Source organism: Drosophila serrata, unplaced genomic scaffold, assembly GCF_035046125.1.
Source record: "Drosophila serrata isolate PLE 108 unplaced genomic scaffold, ASM3504612v1 contig_360, whole genome shotgun sequence".
NCBI classification, from domain to species: domain Eukaryota; kingdom Metazoa; phylum Arthropoda; class Insecta; order Diptera; family Drosophilidae; genus Drosophila; species Drosophila serrata.
The window spans coordinates 785,068-805,142 of NW_028257258.1; the positions used below are offsets into that span (position 1 = coordinate 785,068).

General features: G+C 40.9%; 3 protein-coding genes across 7 annotated transcripts in view; 1 reads left to right on the forward strand and 2 right to left on the reverse strand.

Moving 5' to 3' along the window:
• LOC110191877 (uncharacterized) overlaps positions 1-20,075 on the forward strand; it is a 139,202-nt gene that overhangs the window by 61,519 nt on the left and 57,608 nt on the right. The gene's annotated exons all lie outside the window — the stretch shown is intronic.
• pxb (putative Hedgehog signaling attenuator pxb) overlaps positions 1-20,075 on the reverse strand; it is a 176,804-nt gene that overhangs the window by 57,027 nt on the left and 99,702 nt on the right. For 2 of the 4 annotated variants that reach the window (XM_086838880.1, XM_086838881.1), the window contains exon 2: positions 11,057-11,539. The exons of 1 other annotated variant lie outside the window; for it this stretch is intronic. The gene's annotated coding sequence lies outside the window, so the exon portion shown is untranslated. Of the gene's footprint in view, positions 1-11,056; positions 11,540-11,616; positions 12,011-12,067; positions 12,205-20,075 lie in introns of all 4 variants that reach the window. One more of the 4 variants, XM_086838879.1, reaches the window with a different exon arrangement.
• On the reverse strand, positions 44-1,515 carry LOC110191879 (serine/threonine-protein phosphatase 2A activator). The gene has a single exon (XM_020962863.2). The coding sequence runs from the start codon at positions 1,415-1,417 to the stop codon at positions 101-103; it is 1,317 nt and encodes a 438-aa protein (XP_020818522.2). The 5' UTR covers positions 1,418-1,515; the 3' UTR covers positions 44-100.

The window sequence follows — 20,075 nt, forward strand, 5'->3', positions numbered from 1 at the left end:
AAATGCTTATACAAATTTATTAATACCTTTAAAAGTTATTATTGCTCTTAACCGTTTTATTTATATAATTCCATATAATATATAATTAACTGATTATATTCTAATCGCCCATATAAAATTTGGCTTCTGCGGAATTAGTATTAGAGGAATCACTATCTCTTGCCGAATTCATATTTGCGGAAGCAGCTGCACCCTCGGTCCTCGGATGCAACATCGCTAGGCGATCACCGCTCTCGTCCTCATCCAATTCATCATCAGATCCCTTTGTTTGTTTCTGGAAGCCTGTGAATAGATTCAAACTGGAATATGTACGGACGGGCCAAGAGGTTTCGCTCCATTCTTTAGGCTGTTCCGATGTCCGGTCCCGATCCTCATCATCTCCAATATCTTGACCCCTCGGGTGGCGCTTACCCATGACTGGGCGATGCAAAAGCCCCAACACGGAGATTGGATCAAAGGACATTAGTTCCCAGAAAATTGCAATCTCAACGGTATGGAATGAGGACAAAATGTGATTTAGATAGCAACGCTCGAGTCCACGGTACACCTCTGGCCATGTCGGCACGGACAGGAGGCACCACAGCTGGAAGGCATGGTAGCTCAGTGGTCCGCTTTTGTCCGGCAGATTCTCGATCAAGTTCACCAGCATATAGTCATGCCGGTAACTCTCAATCTCCTTTGTCCGATCGCACTGTTTCGGAGAGAATGGCGCCTTGATGCACAATTGTGCAACACCCCAAAGGTAGGGCACAAAGAAGTAGTCTTCAATAACGGACCTCGGGTTGCTGACCTTGGGCAGTTCATAGATTGCGATCAGGCGGCGCATCAGGTGTATGTAGCGATAGGAAAGCATTAGGGCGGCGGCCACGGTGTCGCTGCCCTTTAGAATCTTAGCTCGAAATAGACCGCAGAGGAAAAAGAGAAACATCAACTCGTTACCGGGGCCATAATCAAGAGTTGTGGGATTGCCAAAGGCGCGTCTAAGGTACTCCCCCAGCTCATAAATGTGATTGCACTTCTGCGAGCTAATGGTTCCCGCCAGCTGTTCCAGCACTATGTGGAACATTTTCTTTAACCACGATCGATAGGAGACATTTTTTACTTCGGGAGTCGATGCCGCTGATGTATCTGTTTGCTTATTTAAGGGACGCTCCAGCATATCAAACATATTGCACAGTCGTTTCATCTCCTCCGATACGGGAAAGCTCCCGGTCAAACGATAGCCCTGAACGGCAAGGCTAGTATTGCTTATGTAGGTGGTCAGGTCGAAATATGCCTGCGATCGAACCCAATCGATTAGATCCGAGTCGCCACGGATGTGCTTCTCTGGACCCTTTTGGGTCAAAACGTCCGTTGCTCGCAGTACATCCTCGTTGAGATCAACAAAAATATTGTCTGGTCTATGGATGAAGCTCATTTTGAATTCGATTGTGAGAGAGTTTGTGCGGTAATATTGGTGAGTTTGAATGTGACTATGAATCTATCGGCACAGCCTACTGGGAAAGCAATCTGTCAATCCTTGATGAATATTCTTTAAGCTCTAGATTAGTTAGATTGTCAAAGTTCAACTTGCTTTATAGGCATATGTTGTTTTATAACTATAAGCATTCTATAATTAAAAGCACTCCTCATAAGAACTTGAAAATTTTATTAAATATTTATTTGAATTTAAATGTGGCTAACATGGCGTATGAGTAATATCACTGTAACTTTATACATAAGTATAAGAACGAGTAAAAATACTTTTATATTTATGTAATTATACAGTCAAATTCTCAATACAACTTTAAAGTTCAACTTACTGAACCTTTGTATGGGAGCTATATGATATAGTATTCCGATTTTCATAAAATTGTATACAAAATTCTAGATTGGTCATAGATACTTACTGTACAGAGTTACTTAACGATCATAGATACTTACTGTTCAGAGTTAATTACTACTCAGAGTTAATTACTGGTCATAGTTAATTACTTATCATAGTTCTATAAATCGTCCGACTGTTCCTATAGCAGCTATATATATGTATATATATAGTCGACCGATTCGCCATGCTCCAACCTATATACTAGTAAAATTATATAGACGAATAATTCCATAGTTTCATTCTCTCTTCCCCTCTCACTCTATGTTAATCGCTCAATGTTAATCTCTAGAGGCAACTGCTCTCTCCCACGCACTCACACTCACTTTCTCTGCTCTTCTCTGCTCTTCTCTGCTCTGCTCGGGGACTATAAATAGAGGTGCTGAGGTCGCGCGCGCCTCAGTCTGTCCTAGGGGTACCTAGTGTTAACATCTCAAGTGATTGTGATCCCCCTTCGATCCCAAAAATATGACGTGGCCAATACATCTGGATGACTAGGAAGAAACTCACTTTGGATGAAGTCACCATTCTTGGTCAATGTAAACAATGACGAAAGAGAATAGCCACGTGTCCTTTACGGCGGTAAGTCTTAACCATGACATTTATATTATGTATGAAGAAGCTGTAGGTGGGATTAGGCCTAGTTCTAGACTTTATATTCTAATTTATTTCCTTATTGCCATGGTCCCCTTTACATTCTTAGAAACTTACTAAAACTTTTCAATACCTTAGATACTTACTGATTATAGTTACTTAGTGATCATAGATACTTACTGTTCAGAGTTACTTACAGGTCATAGACACTTAGTTCAGAGTTATTTACTGATCATAGATACTTACTGTTCAAACTTAATCTTCATATTATATGATTCCCAACTGGTTCAAACATCCCCGGAACGAAGTGACTGCTGCCGGCCAACTCTCAGAAATGTTGTGTTACAAAAGTTGCAAGTCATTGTTTATTAGTGTTCAAAGTTAGTAAGTTATCATACATTCTTACTGGTCATAGATAGTTACTGATCTTAATTACTGGTCATAGATACTTAGTGTTCAGAGTTACTTACTGATCACAGTTAATTACTGGTCATAGTTACTTACTGATCATTGTTAATTAGTATTCATCGATACTTCCTGGTCAAAGTTACTTTCGACGGACAGGCGGATGGACCGACTCGGCTGTTGATGCTGATTAAGAATCTACATACTTTATATGGTCGGAGATGACTCCTTCACAGCATTGGAAACTTCTACCTTAAAAATGTAATACCCTGCAAGGGTATACAAATTATAAAGAACTAATAGTTAAATCAACCAATTTCCTAACTCTCTTTTAATCTCGCATAAGTTTCCCATGAAATTCACTTTGCAAACTTTTCAAATCACGCAATCCTTTTGGAAGCATTTAAATAGCTCTTGGGGACCTCAGTTCGCTGACCAACACTTACATTATAATCGAATTGAGCAAATAAATTCCAAGCCGGAAAAGCCCCCAAAGCCATTGCATTATCTGCACTAATTAAGAATGCCGAAAAAGTCAGTTTGCCAAGCACTCTTCTGCCACAACCAGAAGTGCATTTCGGGGTTACAGCTACGTGCTCATCAGCATAATCAAGTGCGCGTGGGAGTTGGCTGCGAAGTGGAAGTAAAACTTAACTGCAATTTGAAAGAGATTACAATTATTTGATTGCACTTGCGAGGCCAAAAGTGTTTTGCAAAGTCGCACTCATAAATTTTGAATGCCAAATGCTGGAGATAAAGCTTATCGCGATTGGGCAACAATACTCTCTCTGTCTCTCACTGGGATATGCCAGATGAATCACGGTCCAGGGAGCTGATTTCAGTTGAGTCATTTAGGTATATTGGGGACAATGAATGGGATCCGCTTGTCTGCCAAGATCTCCTGTGCCATCTCATCGCAGAAAACAACCAACCGATGGGCTGGTCTCTGCGCCCTGACAGTCGTTCATAAATTAAGACATTCAGCAAACAAAATAAATAAGCCAACCGGCAGAGAGATGCACACGTGTCTGCGGTTCGAGGAGCTCTTCAAAGAGTTTGTCAACCGGCAAAAGTCTGTGGCTAATTATGCGCGGCCCCCACTTCATTTTCCCGCATGAAGATCTCGCCTCAGACTGCAGACTACGGGCCACATCCCATTGCAATTGCATTTGCAGGCATACAAAAGGCGGAAAAGAAATGCCAAAAAGCCGAATGACATGTGAAAATATGCAAATATCAAAAAGTGAATGAATGGGTCTGGGACCGGTCTGGTGCGGTCTACTTCTGCTGGTCGTCTGGGTTGGCATTTTCTGCTCCTCCATGCTCCATGGGCCTGCTGGCTTCACTTATTAAATATATAATGGAACCCGGTCGCAAGACGAGACCCAGCGTCGTCACCAAGCGCTTTAATTATGATGTCGAAATTCGCATTAATTGCCACAGAAACGACAAGTTTCGACTGCAAGACCAGGATCCCTTCTGTACACTTGAAGGAAACTAGTCCTAGTTGCAGAAATATAATGAAATTTACTGAAATATTTCTGCAAAGCAGAAATTACTTAACAATTCCATAAACTTTCTCAGAGTTCTTTTCAGTTTTTATATACATATTTTTCTAGCAGTGTTTTGCTGCACTTTAAAGAACTCTGGTTCCCTATTTTCCGCCGGCACTTTTGACATCAGTTTATATAATTTTGACAAGCGTTTAAATGCCTGCCAGACGACCGTCGACAGTTGTCAACTGTTATTGTGGGGCTGAAGCACTGCGACTTGATTTCACATTCAGATTAAGGCTCTGTTAATAAGTGGGGGGAAATGTGGCAGGACAATGGAATGGGAATGGCGTTGATGTCGCCATCTCTGTTTTGATGTGGCTTAATGCATTTGGACAGCACGCGATTTAAATTGCCTCGGCAAAGGCACTTAATTATTTGCAAATGTGAGAATGAGATGTTGTCCCCCAAGTAAGGGTTGCAATAAGAATAATTATGGGGATTAAAAGGAGAGAGTGGAAAGGGAGGTATATGCGGTAAGATTCAAAGGTAAAGCGTTGGAACAATTCAAAGAAATGAGCAAAAGATTTAAGAGATTCCTTTTGGGGGTTTCCATAAATAAATCATTTAGAATATTGAATTGTTATACCTTATTATTCTTTCTCAGAACTCTTATTGGTAAAATCGAATATATAGAATAATCCTTCATAGCTATTGTGTTTTATAAGTAATGTATGTTCCTGTTTTTCTAATTAAGTAATTGCTTTGGCAAATGGGTTGCCAATCAAGGCAGAATACTATCACTCCGCTCCGGAGTCAGTGGCATCTGGTGGTCATTGGATTTGTTTTGATTTATGTTAAAGCTCTTATTAAAATTTCACTCCCTCCTCTAACGCTTAACAACTGATTAACAGCCAAAAGGAAGCCAGACGTGCGTGATGCCAAACAAAGGAGCTGGCCATGATGGAGCCCGGCTGGGATGAGATCAGCGCCAAGTTCCTTTAATTAAAATAGACAAATGGCGCACGATTGGGCACTCGATGATGGGTCGCCATCCCGATGGCACACAGCTGTTGCCTAATTTATGAAAAATTCACAAAACGAACTTATCAATCATAATGCTTGAGCTCTCCAAAAAAGAGGAAGCTCTGCCACATTGTTGGCATCTCCATCCTTAGCATTCCGAGCACGTGCCTCGCTGCCGGCTAAGAGATGCTGCGAAAAAAAAAACAGGAGGAGGAAAAGCGAGGAGTAGCTCTCAGTGAGAATTCAATAGAAAAATTGCACAAACCTTACCGTCCATTTGCAGTTTGCAGTTCTCAAACGTAATTGTGGGCGCCTCGTTTTCAAAGAGAGTACAGAGCAGGGAACCTGGGGAGGAAACCGAGGAATGAGACCGAGTGTCTCCTCGGTGATGAAGATGAAGATAATGCGGCGGATGCTTTACTGTAGCCAATTTGGCTGGCAGCCGCTCAGCAATGACACGCCGTACGTGACCTGTTCGTCAAATGCAGCCCAGAGACAAAGTGCAGGAAACTGGGATGATCAGCTTTAAACTTTTCGGTCAAGTCATTTAGCTTCGATTGACAATTGGAGACAAATATTGATGAGGAGAGGACAGGAAATTCATCAGGGCAACATTTTGTGGGACTTATTTCTTGGCTTAAAGATATCCTTACAATGTATCATTAGCTAAGGATATTTAAGAAGAAACTATATCTCGTAGTTCTTAAGATAAGCTTACCTATAGCATTTTCTCACAGATTCCATTTCTTTTTCTCCGATCGCATGCTGCTTTTTCAACTTCAAAAGCAAATTACTCCCCAAGCAAATATCTCTCTAATTGCTTTAGTTTGCCAGCGACAGCATAATTAGTCACAATCACTAATTTTAACACAGGAAAACCTCACAAACTTCAATTTCCAATGAAAATTACAGACCAAAAAGGGAGGACTTGGCAGGAAAATGCTTTAAAAAAATATATCAAAGACAGACACGCGACCACAAAACAAATTTTACTTTGCTCTAACGCTCCTCTATATCCATCCCTCCGCTCGAGTAGTAATGAAAAATTCTCAGAAATTTCAATTATTCAACATTGTTAACGCCAGGCAAATGAGCACAAGATTTTTCCCCGTCTTGACTCCTCGAGGAAACCAAACTAATTAAAGACGCGTCCACCTACAAAACCAGGGACTGCTCCCGAAGTTGGTCCCCATCTCTCTGAGCAAAATTCGAAAAATCATACAAAGTTATATAGTCATCAACTGCACATCAATCATATAGACTCGGCCCGCAGACATTGCTTTGTCTTTGGAATCGGGAAAATGGTAAGGAGTGTGTGTGTTTGTGTTCTGGTTGTGGCAGCACAAGAAAAGCGTGAAAAATTGTCGAGCATGACGCAGTCCCGGAACGCATCCACATATCCATGGGATGCACTTAGACATTTTGCTAAATTTGGACCACGTCCAAAGAGCCCAGATCCAAAGTTTCACGTTTTGTGCCATGTGTAGGCATTTTGCTGATAATTAGCGAGTGCGGCCCAGCCAAGTGTTTGCCGCCCTAATTGATAAACGAAGAAGGAGTCTGTGCAGGGAACTGGATGCTGCAAGTTCCCCCTCGCAAGTTTCAGCTCGTTCTACCATAAAAATTATCTTAATGGACGATTTAAGAATCACTCATTGTGAATTATGCGCTGCATTTAGCCGCCGAGTAGTCAAAGTCTGGCCACTTGAGTTACAGTATTGAAATCTAGTCAGGGGAGGCCCCAATGTCTGCGGTGTTGAAATCTTCTGTTTTTCTTGTGTGTTTTTCTAAGGCAGGAAAGCACTCTTTATGGGGTAGAGTTAGAAAAATATCTTTGGGAATAACTTTTGAAAAAGAAATGGTTTAGTTTTAACTTACAATTTCAATAGATTCATGCAAGTCAACAAATACAATTTAAGTTGAGAACTGGACTAAGTTGAGAATATAATCATAATTCCATCTTAGTAGAATGCGTCAAAGATTACACATAAATTTAATCAATTATATTCCTTACTAGTAATAAATACTAAATAGTTCTAGGGTATTATAAGTTCCTTAAACTCCCTCCCATTCTTTGCTTTCAATAAACATTTTAGGCTTCAGCTAGATCTTCAGGATTGTAAATGTTTTGGAAAATCTTCTTGCATATGCAAATGAAATGCCCAATGGCACAGATCCAGCCAGAGATTGTAGAGGGAAAATATTTGTGGCAACTGAGGCAGAGCCATGTGTGCCTCTTGGATGGGATTTGGTTGGAATGGGGGGAATATTTCTCATCACTCAATGCTACAGATGCTGAAAACAATCAACAGGCACATTCGTATTATTCAGCCGGCAGCAGCAGGCATGCAAAATTATGGTAGGGCTCTGTCTGTCGCTTCCCATTCCCCAATCGCTTCATTCTAATGTTTTTAATGAAACAAACTTTTCTTGTATATATATATACTTGTTTTTTTTTTTTTTGTGTTTTGGTTCTCCCTTAATGTGAATTTATTGTTGCGGTTGCTTTTCGTGCTGTGTGGGCACTCGAAAATAAAACCCGACAACCAGAAGAGTTGTGCTGCGTGTGGAGTGGGTTAACCATCCGTCCAATCTGGCAAGAGTCAAGCTGCTTATGCGCGGATTTTTCCCGAGGACTTTGGGGCTTGTGGTTGGGGGGGAAAATGCAGATTAATCAAGCGCATGATGCAAGCGCTCAACTTGCTGCTCAGTGACTTCACCTAGCCACCACATTGGCCCCGCAGCTCCTGTCTGTTGGTGCTCCTACTCCTGATGGTGCTGCCACTTTGCCAGCTGATTAATGTCTTACATGCGACGTTTTAATACCAATTTTTTATGCATATTCAAAAGTGCAGTGCGAAAAGCAAACTGCAAGATATCTGCGGGCAAAAACCTGAAGTCTCCTTCGGAGAGCAGTTGGATGTCGTGACATTTCCTGCGTGGTTTTGCTTAGTGAGGCAAGTACAGAGGTAAATGCCTAAATGAGTCTGTAAATTATTAATAAGTAAATATAGGAAATATTTAAAATATCAAAGATATTAGGATATGGCATTGTATTATTATGATATATTTAAATTTTTCCCATGGTGTAATACTTGAACCAATAGCACCTATTTAGAAAGGCTTCTTTTTTAATAATTTAATTTTAAAATCAAGTACTTATCACTACATAAGTATAAGTTATCAAGGGATAATTTTATTATCTATCATCTAAATCTATATCTAATTATATACCTTGCTTCCCATTCAGTACTCACTGTACCATCACAAATCCATTTTGTCATATTCGCAATGTTGTTTGCAACTCGCTCAGATTGAAAGGTGTTAATGCCAAAAACTTGCCCAAGATTTGTTCACCACTAATTTCTGCATATTTATAAAGGCAAAGTCGACAACGAAAAGACATCTTCAGGCCAACGAATGATGCCCGTTTTTCCCTCTCCCCTGGTGGAGTAATAATTGCAGATGAGTTTTGGTTGCTCAGCTCAAAACAAACTCGTTGGAAAGTTGTAATTAAAAGGAAATTAGTAAGCAATACCCTCATGGAGGGTATATATATTCGAATGATTACATCATACAGGACCCATATGTACTGCACTTCCTCTTCTAATTGAGGTAATGACTTAATAAGTGAACTGTGCTGCGTTCACCTTCAACGAGGAACGCATTAAACATTTTCAAGTTCAGCTCTTTATATCATTGTGTTAAATTGACCGAAGGTTTCCCCCTTTTTCGGCATTCTGAATCACATTTTCAGAGGTGTCATCTCCGTTGCACCTCGTTTTTGATGACTCGGCAAGCGATTAAAGTCGTGCGGCAAAAGGTTCATGGATGAGATCAAAAATAATGATTTCGATCATGGAAAGAATCTGTATTCGTGTTTGTATCACTTCCGATTCGAAACGCCTTGACGCGAAGCAACTCTAATTGGCTTGAAAAGGTTTAGGAGAAAGAAATGCTTGCGAGAAGATTGGGAAAGGCTTATTTGATTCGGTTCCTGGTAACGAGATCAAAAGGAGTTGAATAATGGCTTCAATATAAATCTCCACCTTAGAGGTGAAGATGAAAGGGTTCTCGAGTGTTAATTTTCATAAAGAAAGTTACTTAGCCTTAAGTAATTATGATGAATGTAAAGTGTTCTTTAATATATAATAAGGAGATACATTGTTAGAAATAAATTGGTGATGAGGACTTGTACATTTCCTATAAAGTATACAGAATAGAAATATAAAAATTATTAAAATGATGCATAATTTCTCAAATTAGAATCTGCAAAACAATTTTTCGTTCAAGCAGACGAGTGTTGTGATGAAAGCTTAAATTGAAATTAATTCCCATTGACTTTTATACCTTATTAATAACACAATATATCATAATACCACCCCCATAAGAGCCTTCATCAACCCTCATGTAATTAACGCTCAAAAACAGATTCCTTGTTTGCAGCAGAAACTTGGTTGTTTGGCTGTTTTGTCACTCTGCTGTTCCGGTTGCAAATGCAATTAAAATCTAATTAAATTCTACCGGCATTTTATTAAATATTTTTCCAAAGGGGGGTGGCTTTGTTTCCTCCCCCTCAAAAAAAAAGCACTTCCATATAAGTAGCCTGTAAACAGGCACTCATACATAGTACCTACACACAACACACTCTACTCTCTCTCTCTTTTGGAATTATCATTATGGGCAGGCACACTCATCAGATGGCAGAACATATCATTGACGGGCTTCGTTCGCCACTCAATGTCAACTGCAAAACAAGCAATGACAGCAGGGCATACACACAAAGACTCACACACTGTGCCACGCCCCTGCCCAAAAAACGCACACACGCCCACGCCCCACAACAACATTATTGAGGGACTTTCAGCTAAGAACAAGGCAGACAGATCAAAAATTTATACCAACCAAAAAGCCAGAGAAACAGAGAGAGATGGGAAAAACTTTCTAAAACTCAATTTCCACACTCACTTTTTCCAACGCCCCCAAATTTCCATTGACACGCCCCCCAAAGTGCTGTCATATTTAAGAAAAATATTTGTTTATATGTAGATAAATTCAGCTATGCCACCGAATGTGACTGGGCGGAGGTGTCAACTGCAGACTTTGAGGGTGAGAAAACGGGTGGGTCGAAGGTTGTTTCGTCTCAAAACTGGGACAAGGATCATCTCTCCCATGCCAGCCAAGGAATCGAATCTGACAGTGGCACCACATGAGAAATTTTACAAGTTCTTGAGTTTTCATTTTCGTTCTCATTTCAATTTTGGGCCTGCACACAAATTTCATTGTCTGAAGTCGCTGGTTTTGTCAGTTTCAGTACAAGGGGAATTAGCTTATCACGTGGCCCACTGAGTCGGAGGTGTTTCATTGTCATTTGCTGGGAAATTTGATTATGGCTTCCTTTTGGGATTTGAATCTGGGGTATATTATTATATTTATCTTATGCCAGGGGAAGTGACGTAATTTGTTTTGAAGAAGCATTAACTTGCTAAGCTTTGCTTATGAATATTTAAGCTGATTTATTGGCCATCATTGAGCTCAATCTTGAGGATGGATTATTAATACATTCTTTATTATAGATTCATAAATATAAAAACATTGAAAACATCTTTGTATAGGCTTTGATAAAGTCTTATAATAAAATGTTTGAAATCAAATGTAAAATCAAATTACTCACCACTGACTTTAGATTTTTTGATATACGACTTCCAGTAAATCATTTCAGTCGTTTATTTTATAATTTTAATGATATTTTTCAGTGCCAAAGACTGTCAACAACTTTGGTTATTTATGCATGTGTGGATGCTGCGGGGGGCGTCTTGGGCCACGCCCACTTGCTGCTGCTCAGCCACAAAATATTTCAGCCAGCCAGAAGAGACATATGGCTGGAACAGTTGCGATCACTTGTAAAAAGAAGGAGGCGTGCCTGCCCCCAGGAAGAGTTGCGGCCTGGGAAGATGTGTATGTGAAGGTGCCATGGCTGAGTGCCGATGGATTCGTATTTTCTTTTTCTTGCCCCGGCTTTTAATTTTTCGGCTACCGCACATTGGTGGCAACACAAAATAGGCGTGGTAATGAGGTCCATTGATGATCGTGATGGGGAACGGAGTCGTTGACACTTTCGAGTGCTTCGATCGGTGAACATGTCGTACAGGAAGCACTGAAAGAAAAGATATTTAAGTATATCTGAATATTTTCTTTAGCAATTTTATAAAATATATATAAGCCAAAATCTACCTTTATTTCTTCTACGAAATATCTTATATTTAATGTTCTTTTTAAAGATCTCCCAAATTCTTTCCCCTGTAAGACTGCTGTCAGTATTGATTTGGTTTCTCGATCTCAACACACAGACTAAACTGGCTTTTTGAAGTGCCGCTGTTGTGTAGGAAAAACTTTTAGCATTTTATTAAAGTTCAGTCGAACTATTTATAGAGACACCACAGGCATTTTGATGAATTGATGGCTCCCCAGTGGGCTGTCCTCAGATTTGATAGTTTCTTCAGCCGCCGCTTTTGCATTGATTTTCATTCTTCAGTCTGCTCTCCTTGGTTTGTATTTTTATTTTCTTTTCAGATATTTGGAATACTTTCAAGGATGCAGTCATTCCACTTCCCCCTAGGCTGTCTGTCTGGAAGTGTCGTCAAGTTAATTAAGTGATTTATGCTCCTCGAGGTCGCGCATCTACTTAATTATCAAATAGTTTGGCATGTGGGGAATGTTTCTCGGGGAAATTGTTGACTCTGCCGCTGCCCAAGATTTTCTCCTCCTGGTCCGGCTATAAAATAGCTTTATGGCCTACGGTTGGAGTGATTTCAATAGGGCCTGAAGGAAAACAGGAGAAATGGGTTAAGATAGACACATCAGTGTGTGTGGTTAATCGAGGGAGAAAATTCTGGGAAAGTTTTCTACAACTTATTAATGGAAAATCAGTGAAACTTGTATTTAAAAAATTTAATAATAATTTTCTTTGTCCATGACATAAGCTTTAAGGTAGGTTTAAGGCAGTAAGTAAAATTTCGCATAATTGGTTGGTTGCCTCATCTGCGGTCTTTGCTCCTGCTGGCGGCGTTAACATTATCCTTTCTGAGTATAATATATGAAAAATGGCCAACAATGAGCGGCATTCTCCTTCTTGGCATGACAATGGCCCCTCGCCAATGTCATATTTGCATGCATTTATCGATATCCCCCCACTTTCTCTAGAACAGCATCAAAAATACTCTTTTGCAATATTAAAACAATGATAAACAATTAATTCTTAATATACATTTTTGTTAAAAGAACAAATTGTAGTTCTTTTTATGAAACATTTTTAAATCTTTAATAGATAATTGCTGATAATTCATAAAGACGTAATTTTGTAACATATTCAAGGTAAATTGTATATTTTCAAGAGTATCTCTTTATCGACCCAACAACCATTTTCAGTTGGTAATTTTTTGTAAATAAATTTGGGATTTATGCAAAGTAAAGGCAAAGGAGCGATACGAGGATCAGCAGGAGGATACTCCAGGTGTCCTGACCCGCGCTGGTGCAGCATTCAATTAACAGCGCACATAAATTTACTTTGACCGTAATAATGCAGCTGGGTCCTGCCGGGGTCCTTGCTGTAAATCCCTCTCCAAGTTCACCCTTCTCCCGGACGGGCTGCATTCAAGTAGCCAGAGAGAGTCCTGGCCTCGAATCCTCTTGGCTTTAAGCTGCGCATTTATGGGTGTCCTTTTATATACATTTCGGGACAGTAGCAGCGGCCAGGAGTCGGCTTAAGTTGCTTGAATGAATTTATGGTGGTTCTGAGACACATAGAGAGAGAGCGAGTCCTGCGAGGGAGGAGCCCCATGAAAATGGCGTTCTAATTACTTTAAGCTGCAGACGCTTGTTATTGCCAGTTGGATAGAAGGCCGGCGGGCTGTTGGGGAATCCCATTCTGCTTATTAGCTGACCACACACACTTGCCGCAAGTCTCGACCTGCAACTAATTGCAATATGGCATTGCATCCTGTGCATGGATGCAGAGGCCTTTGGGCGTATGCTTGTGTCGGTGTCAATGTCCTTGTCCGGTTGTCAGGTCCGTCATGTTTGGCTTTCCCTCAAGTGGGGGCCGTCCGTTCGAGAGTGGCCTTTGACAGGCCGGCAACATGCACCATTTTGGGGCAGGCGGAAGCACCCCATATTGACCACATCCTGGATGCATGTCTCTGCATGCCTCACTGACAAGGACAAGGCAAATTAAAACGCAATAAAAGCGTTAATGCAGCTCGAGGAAAATGACCAGGGGAAAAGGGAGTTGAACACTTGAAAGAAAATTGATTTCTCAAGATTTTTCTTTAAACTTGATAGAAGTAAATAAAATATCTTACACTTTTTAAGTAGGTTTAGAAAGTGTGTATATGTTAAAGGAGTTTTTTAACTATTACAATTTTAGATTAGAGGTTAAAGGAATAATTTGTTGTAACTAATATCCATTTTCTGTCAGTGCACAGATCAGACAACCCTAATGAAGAGCTCTCCCCCCACCCGGCACACTCGCTTGTCGGGGATAAAATGGGGTTAAAGGGTTCGCCCTATCGCGCCTGTTAACATGGCTAAGAAATGTCGCCGGCGCATTGCCAGAGTGTGTTGTCATCTCCGACCCAAACATCGCAGACTAATTCCAAACAAACAGCTGTCAACATTTTCTGTCGCCTGCCCCTCAGTTCGCGGCTCGCAACCCTTTTACGCTTGTCCATCATCTGGTTCCACTTGATGGCCAAAAGGTCAACGAGGTCGGGAATAGGGTACCCTACCTATGTATATAGAGGCATGCTGCCTAATTTAGTGGTGCACAAAAGTCCTGGATATTTAAGGCAAATGAGCGCACATTTATAATGACAACAAGGACGAAGGACTGTGACAATGATGGGAGCAGGCTTGGATGGTTTTGACATTTTTCGGGTTTCGTTTCATAAATACTAATTTCGAATGGAATGTAGGATACTGTATAGAGATCAGTTTAAGATCTTTATCAATGGGTTAATGGGTTATTATTAGATCAGAGGAATCAAGGAGTCATTGGGGTTTGAATTGATTTATTGGAATTTTTATATGATACTGTAAAATGTTTGACTAACATTGTTAAATAAAAAGAATAAGTTAATACTTATTTTTTGGTGATTTGTATAACATATTTTGAAGCTCTACTGTTTAGAGTTATAGCTCACTTACCGGGTCAACCCTGTTCAGCCCTTTTAATAAATTATTCTCCCAACTGAGGGGCATTATCTCACCCCAAAGCATTTATTTGCATTAACCATTCTGTCTGCCAAATATGTTTCATCAAAAGATATACATATATTAATTATGCAAAAATACTGAGAAAAAAGACCTGCCCTAAAAAAAAGGGGGCATGACAAAAACAAAACACAAAAATGTCACAGTTTAATGAGTTTTCCTCCTTTATTTTTGGCATTCTTTTTTATTCGTGATACAAATTGAAAAAAAGCCGCGTGAAAGCTGCCGCCCGAGGACGAGGGATATATATTTTTTTGTGTTTGCATGTAATCAGGTTTAAAACTGACCGAAAAGAAGCTGGGGAAAATAACGGTCACAAATTGCAAAGGACAACAATGACAATCAGCAAAGGAAGAAATAATGGAAATTAACGCTTGCTTTTGTAATCAAATTGGCACGAGAAATATTGTAAATTTTTTATGGCCAGAAATGGGAAGGAAAGAACTGATATCTTTGGGCATTAATAATGAAGGTTTATGGTACTTTTGGGTTTTGTTTTTCTTCGCCAAAGTTGGATGCCTGGATAGGAGGAATTTAATCTTGAATGTAATTTAAAGGCAGCAAGGTTTTCCATCGATTTAAAATGCCATTTACGAGGAGTCTTGGTTTCTTTATGTAACAAAGATGAACTAACACTGAAAATAATTGGAATTTTCATGTTGTTTTTCGGAGAATCAACCCCAAAATTCGTTGGGAAAACAAAATCAACCCCACTAAGAATCTCATTATTTTTCGAAAAATGTAAACTTAATGAAAAGACCGAAGGTAGCAATTCACACATCCCACAGATACTGCACTCTCATCCCCAAAAGCTGGTTCGTTTTTCCAACCTCCCCTTAAAGGTGTCTGACTGGCGGCTCATTTGTCACGAGCCCGAGAGCATTTTACTTGAAAAAAAGCGAAAATTTCCAACGATCTGGCAATTACACACCTCACACACACGCACACACGTCTCCAGCTCCATTTCCGCTGGCAAAAAGCAACCCCAAAGAATTGTCAATTATTAAACTTTGCATTGCAAATGAAAACATATGTTTAACAAGCGAGAACGAGAACGAGACAGAGGCAGTGGCAGGGGGCAGAGTGCGACCCCATATCCGTTTCCGGCTATCAGCAACAGCATCCCCCCCCCCCGGCCCTTAATCCAATCCCCCGGAAAAGGGTTGCACGTTGGAAATTAAATGTTTCAAAATGAAATTCCTCAATTGCAGTCGCCAGTGCTCAGACACTCGCACCGAGCAGGGCTTATTTCGGGGGATTCTGGGGGGAGACACGAGGGGGAGGATAAGAGGGACCTGCAATAGACCCAAAAGCAATAAATCCTGAACACAGCAGCAACAACCCTTGTGTGGCCCCAGTCCCGGACTTGAAGGCTGCTTTTCAAATTGCAATTAAACGTTTTACAAAACCGCGCTGACCGGTCCGTCTGGCCAGCCACCCAAACCACCCAACCACCTAACCCCGGATGCCCAGCCCAGTCCAGGCAACCCCAATACATTGGCCAGCAACAGGGAAAATGCAGCAACACATCACAATTCGGTAGGCCAATGTTAGCTAAACAATACTTGGAAACTAAAGCTAGAGGAGAACTAAACGAAAGCAATACCCTGTAAAAGGGAAATTCATTTACAATTCAGGGTATAAATACATTAAGAAATATTCACAAATATAGTTAAGAAGTCAAGGATATTTAAGAATTATTATATCAGTAGTAATAATTCAAATTACACCTACTGTTTATTCCAAAATAAGTCTTAAGGAGTGTTAAAAGTTTTGTGTTATAAGTATTTAAATGCCAAACTGTACTCCTAAAGGATATACCCTTTACACCCGTAAATCCTTCATCTGTAGCCTCCATACCAATTCCAGTTGCTAAACCCTGACAACCCGGCCAGGAGCGATGCATTCACACGGCCTTATGGGCTGACCATCAACGTCCTACGGCCTCGTCTTCGTGCTCATCCCGAGGCTGTTGCGTTATTTCCGCTTCCGTTTTTGCAGCGCTTAAGCAATGGATGGGTGGTGCACGGTAGGTGGTGTTATCCTTGGTGCAAGAAGACAGACCTTGCTCCCTCTTAGACCCCTTAGACACTTTCATTACACTGACGCCGTCGCCGCTTAATTGCGTTTGTGTTTGCGTTCAAATGTTGAATGCGCAATTTTAACGCATTTTTGCACGTGCTTCTTGCCACACCCCGCTCCATCGGCCTGTAGCTATTTTTCCCCCCTCGACTCCCTCCACAAGGACCAAGGACCTGGTTCAATTTACAATTTTTCATTGCCCCATTCAGGGTGCTTTGGACGACCAGAAAAAGGGGCACGTGTTTAGCAATTCGCTGCGGTTTGTCAGCAATTGCAACCCTCCCGAAAAGAAATACAGAATACCTTTTCAGAATCCCAACCCCTAGGAACACAACCCTCTTTACACTTTATTTGCTTTATTCATACATACTATACATACACATACAAACAAAATCAAGCGCAAATAATTAAAAACTTTAGGAGCTCCTCGTTGCACTCTTGCACTTTTTACTTTCATAAATAATTAATTGCAGGCCACTCAAAGTGCAATTAAATCTTGGTCAACTTGTTGGTACCCGGTGTCCTTGGTCCTTTAGTGCAACAGCTGCCCCGAAACCGAAATGAAACCGAATTAAAATTCCAATGCAGCGGAGGGATGGAGGGACGAACATCGCAATGGCTGCCAACTGCTGCCATTTTTGTGGTGTTTTTAGTCGGAGCCAAAAAAAGGGGGCAGAGAGCAGTTGCAGTGGAGCGAAAAGGAGTGCAGCTAAACGGATTCTACGTCCTGCGAATGATAATGAAATGCCAGCGGAATGGTCGTTGATTAGTTGGCCACTTTTCCAATAGGTTCAGCTGCGTCCAGGGCGGGGGAGAAGGACCAAGGACGGTCAGGATTAGGAGCAGAGAGCCAACAGATGACGCTCTGATGACAAAGTACGGAGCGAGTTTGTCAAGCACGTTCTGTACACCTATTTAGCTGCACTAAGAGAAAAGATGGGGCGTAGCAAGTCTTAAAATAATAAGAATCTAGCTCAGCTTGCTTATAAATCAGTAGAATAATTAATAAATCCTCCGAAGTCAAGTCACTTTTTTTTTGTTTAAAAGGGGTTTATACTTCAATTGACTACAGAATTTTATAGATCATTTATAAAAAAAATACATTAATGTATTTATTCTAAATTACTTTAAAGACAAACAATCCTTTTCCCACTATGTTCTTCCATTTTTAGTAACCAATTGAATACTTTGAATACCCTAAAGCCCTTTTTAGTAGCCCCAGGTTCGGGGGATGACTGCTCTAATCGAATAATAATTGGATTTTCAACCATCTAAAAGCCGAAAGGTCATAGCTTTCCATTTTCTCCAACTGCAGATATTCATTTAGCATGTAAACGCTTCCTGTGTGCTGCTGATAAAATTAAAAAGTATTTTAGAGCCACAACAAAGGACAGCAGCTCCAAAGGGATCCAGGACAACCGTGCGAAGGATGCTGGCCAGGTGAAGCGACCAGCAACTTTTAAGCGTTATTTGTTGTTTGTTGTGTGTCCCCTACAAGTTGCCCTCCGCCAAAACTCCATTCTATATAGAATCTACGTATAAGTTAGACGATGTCCCTGAAACTAGTCAGCCGGTTGAACAGCTGGCACATGACGTCGTTTTTCGAGGGGATACGTGGAAAACAAAATGTTTTGGTGGTCATAAAAATTTCATTGGCCATTTTGCTGGCTTTGACGTCGGGCTGCTGCTTCGGGCAACAGTTGCTTAATGACAGTTAAAAGCCATTTGGCTAAAACTTTTTGCATATTAAAAACATATTTTGTCCAGGGGGGACCTGAGCCAAATTAGTGGATAGTCCTTTGGCTCGCCAAAGTCAAAGCCCCCGAATCAATCATAGCCAATTAGACTAAGGCGATTTTTATGGAGGCTAATAAGTAGTTTTAAGTGACGACCGGGGCGAATGTCCTGCTGCTTGGGCAAAAAGCAAAATCCGCCAGCATCCAGCAGGAGGACCCGAGCTGGCCATTAAATCTAATCGCATTAAATGAGCAGCAGCAGCAGCAGCGGGAGTCCCGACCCGCAAAAAAACAAATCGCCAGAGTGGCAACAACAGTCTGCTGACAGTTAACGCAAATTTATCGATTGGCGATTAAAAGGGAACAGCAAGGACCAAGGACCAACGACCAAGGACTACGCTGACATTGACGTTGACGCTGTCCCGAGCTATTCCTCCTCCGGATCGCAGAGCAGGGTGGGTCCTTTCGGTGCTGCCACAAACGAAAATCACAGGAAATTAATTACAATTACGCGAGGGTATTGCCAGCCCGAAGGGTAGAAGGACTCATACCATCCCTCCCCCTCGATCAGGACATTTCGTAGTGCTATCACAGGCATATGGTTTAATGCCCGAGTAGTATTTATCGCTTTTGTATTTTAAGCATTTTAAGTGCCGCGAATTTCGCCTCACCCACAGCGAATAATGATTTTGTGGGTTTTTCACCATCGCTCCGCATATGGTGACTGCGGATTTGCCGCTTGGATGGTTGATAGTTTGCCAGTTTGATAGTTTCGCTAGCTGCTCTTATCAGTGAAATGAAATTGATTGGAAAATGCCAATGAAAAGATTGCATTGTCTGGCTATTAAATGGGGGGAAATTCCCCCCTGTGTTAAGTGGTTCGACAAAATGCATTCATTCACCCGCTTGAAACGCCCCCAGCAACGACGTGGGAGGGAGGTTGCGAATGGAAATTTGTGAGCTTGGGAAAATCTCTGACATTTAGTAGGTGAAACACCTGGCTGTGAAGGAAATTCTTGATATTCCTTTAAATTAATACTTTAAATAAACTACTTAAGTAGTATTATCATACATTCTAAATCTCTACTCTCTTAACTTCATATAATCTTTATGGAGTCCTTTGCGTGTTATATAAATCCCTCCTGAGTGACTCACATCCTTCACGATAGATAGTAAAGCCCAGAAAAAATACTCTCCTCGCGTGACTTATAAGATCTTTGAGGGACTTGGCCTATCTAAGATTAAGTGACTCACCCATGAGAATAAAAACCAGAGTTAGGGTAGGTGTATCTATGACTAGTTTCAACCCACACAGTGGGATTGTTAATCCCTAGATGTCCTTGGGTAATCCTCATCCTGTAGCTTGGAGGAAGACCACATCAAAGTCCATTTAAGTGGCTGGAAAACCCAGCCAATTTGAATACGACTTCAGTTGAGTTTTGTTTACTCGTATGTCAGTTTTAATGTATTTAATATTTGCCTAAGCCCCCGAGTGTGCGTGTGTGCAGGATCCGGGAAAATTATGCCCACGACTTTGGCTTTTATGCACAATAAATTCAGTCAAGCCCAAAAAGCAGAACGAACCCAGGAGGTAAGTTCAAGTTA

Excerpts from the sequence above, each read along its gene's own strand:
- LOC110191879 (XM_020962863.2), bottom strand. The coding sequence starts at position 1,417 with ATGAGCTTCATCCATAGACCAGACAATATTTTTGTTGATCTCAACGAG.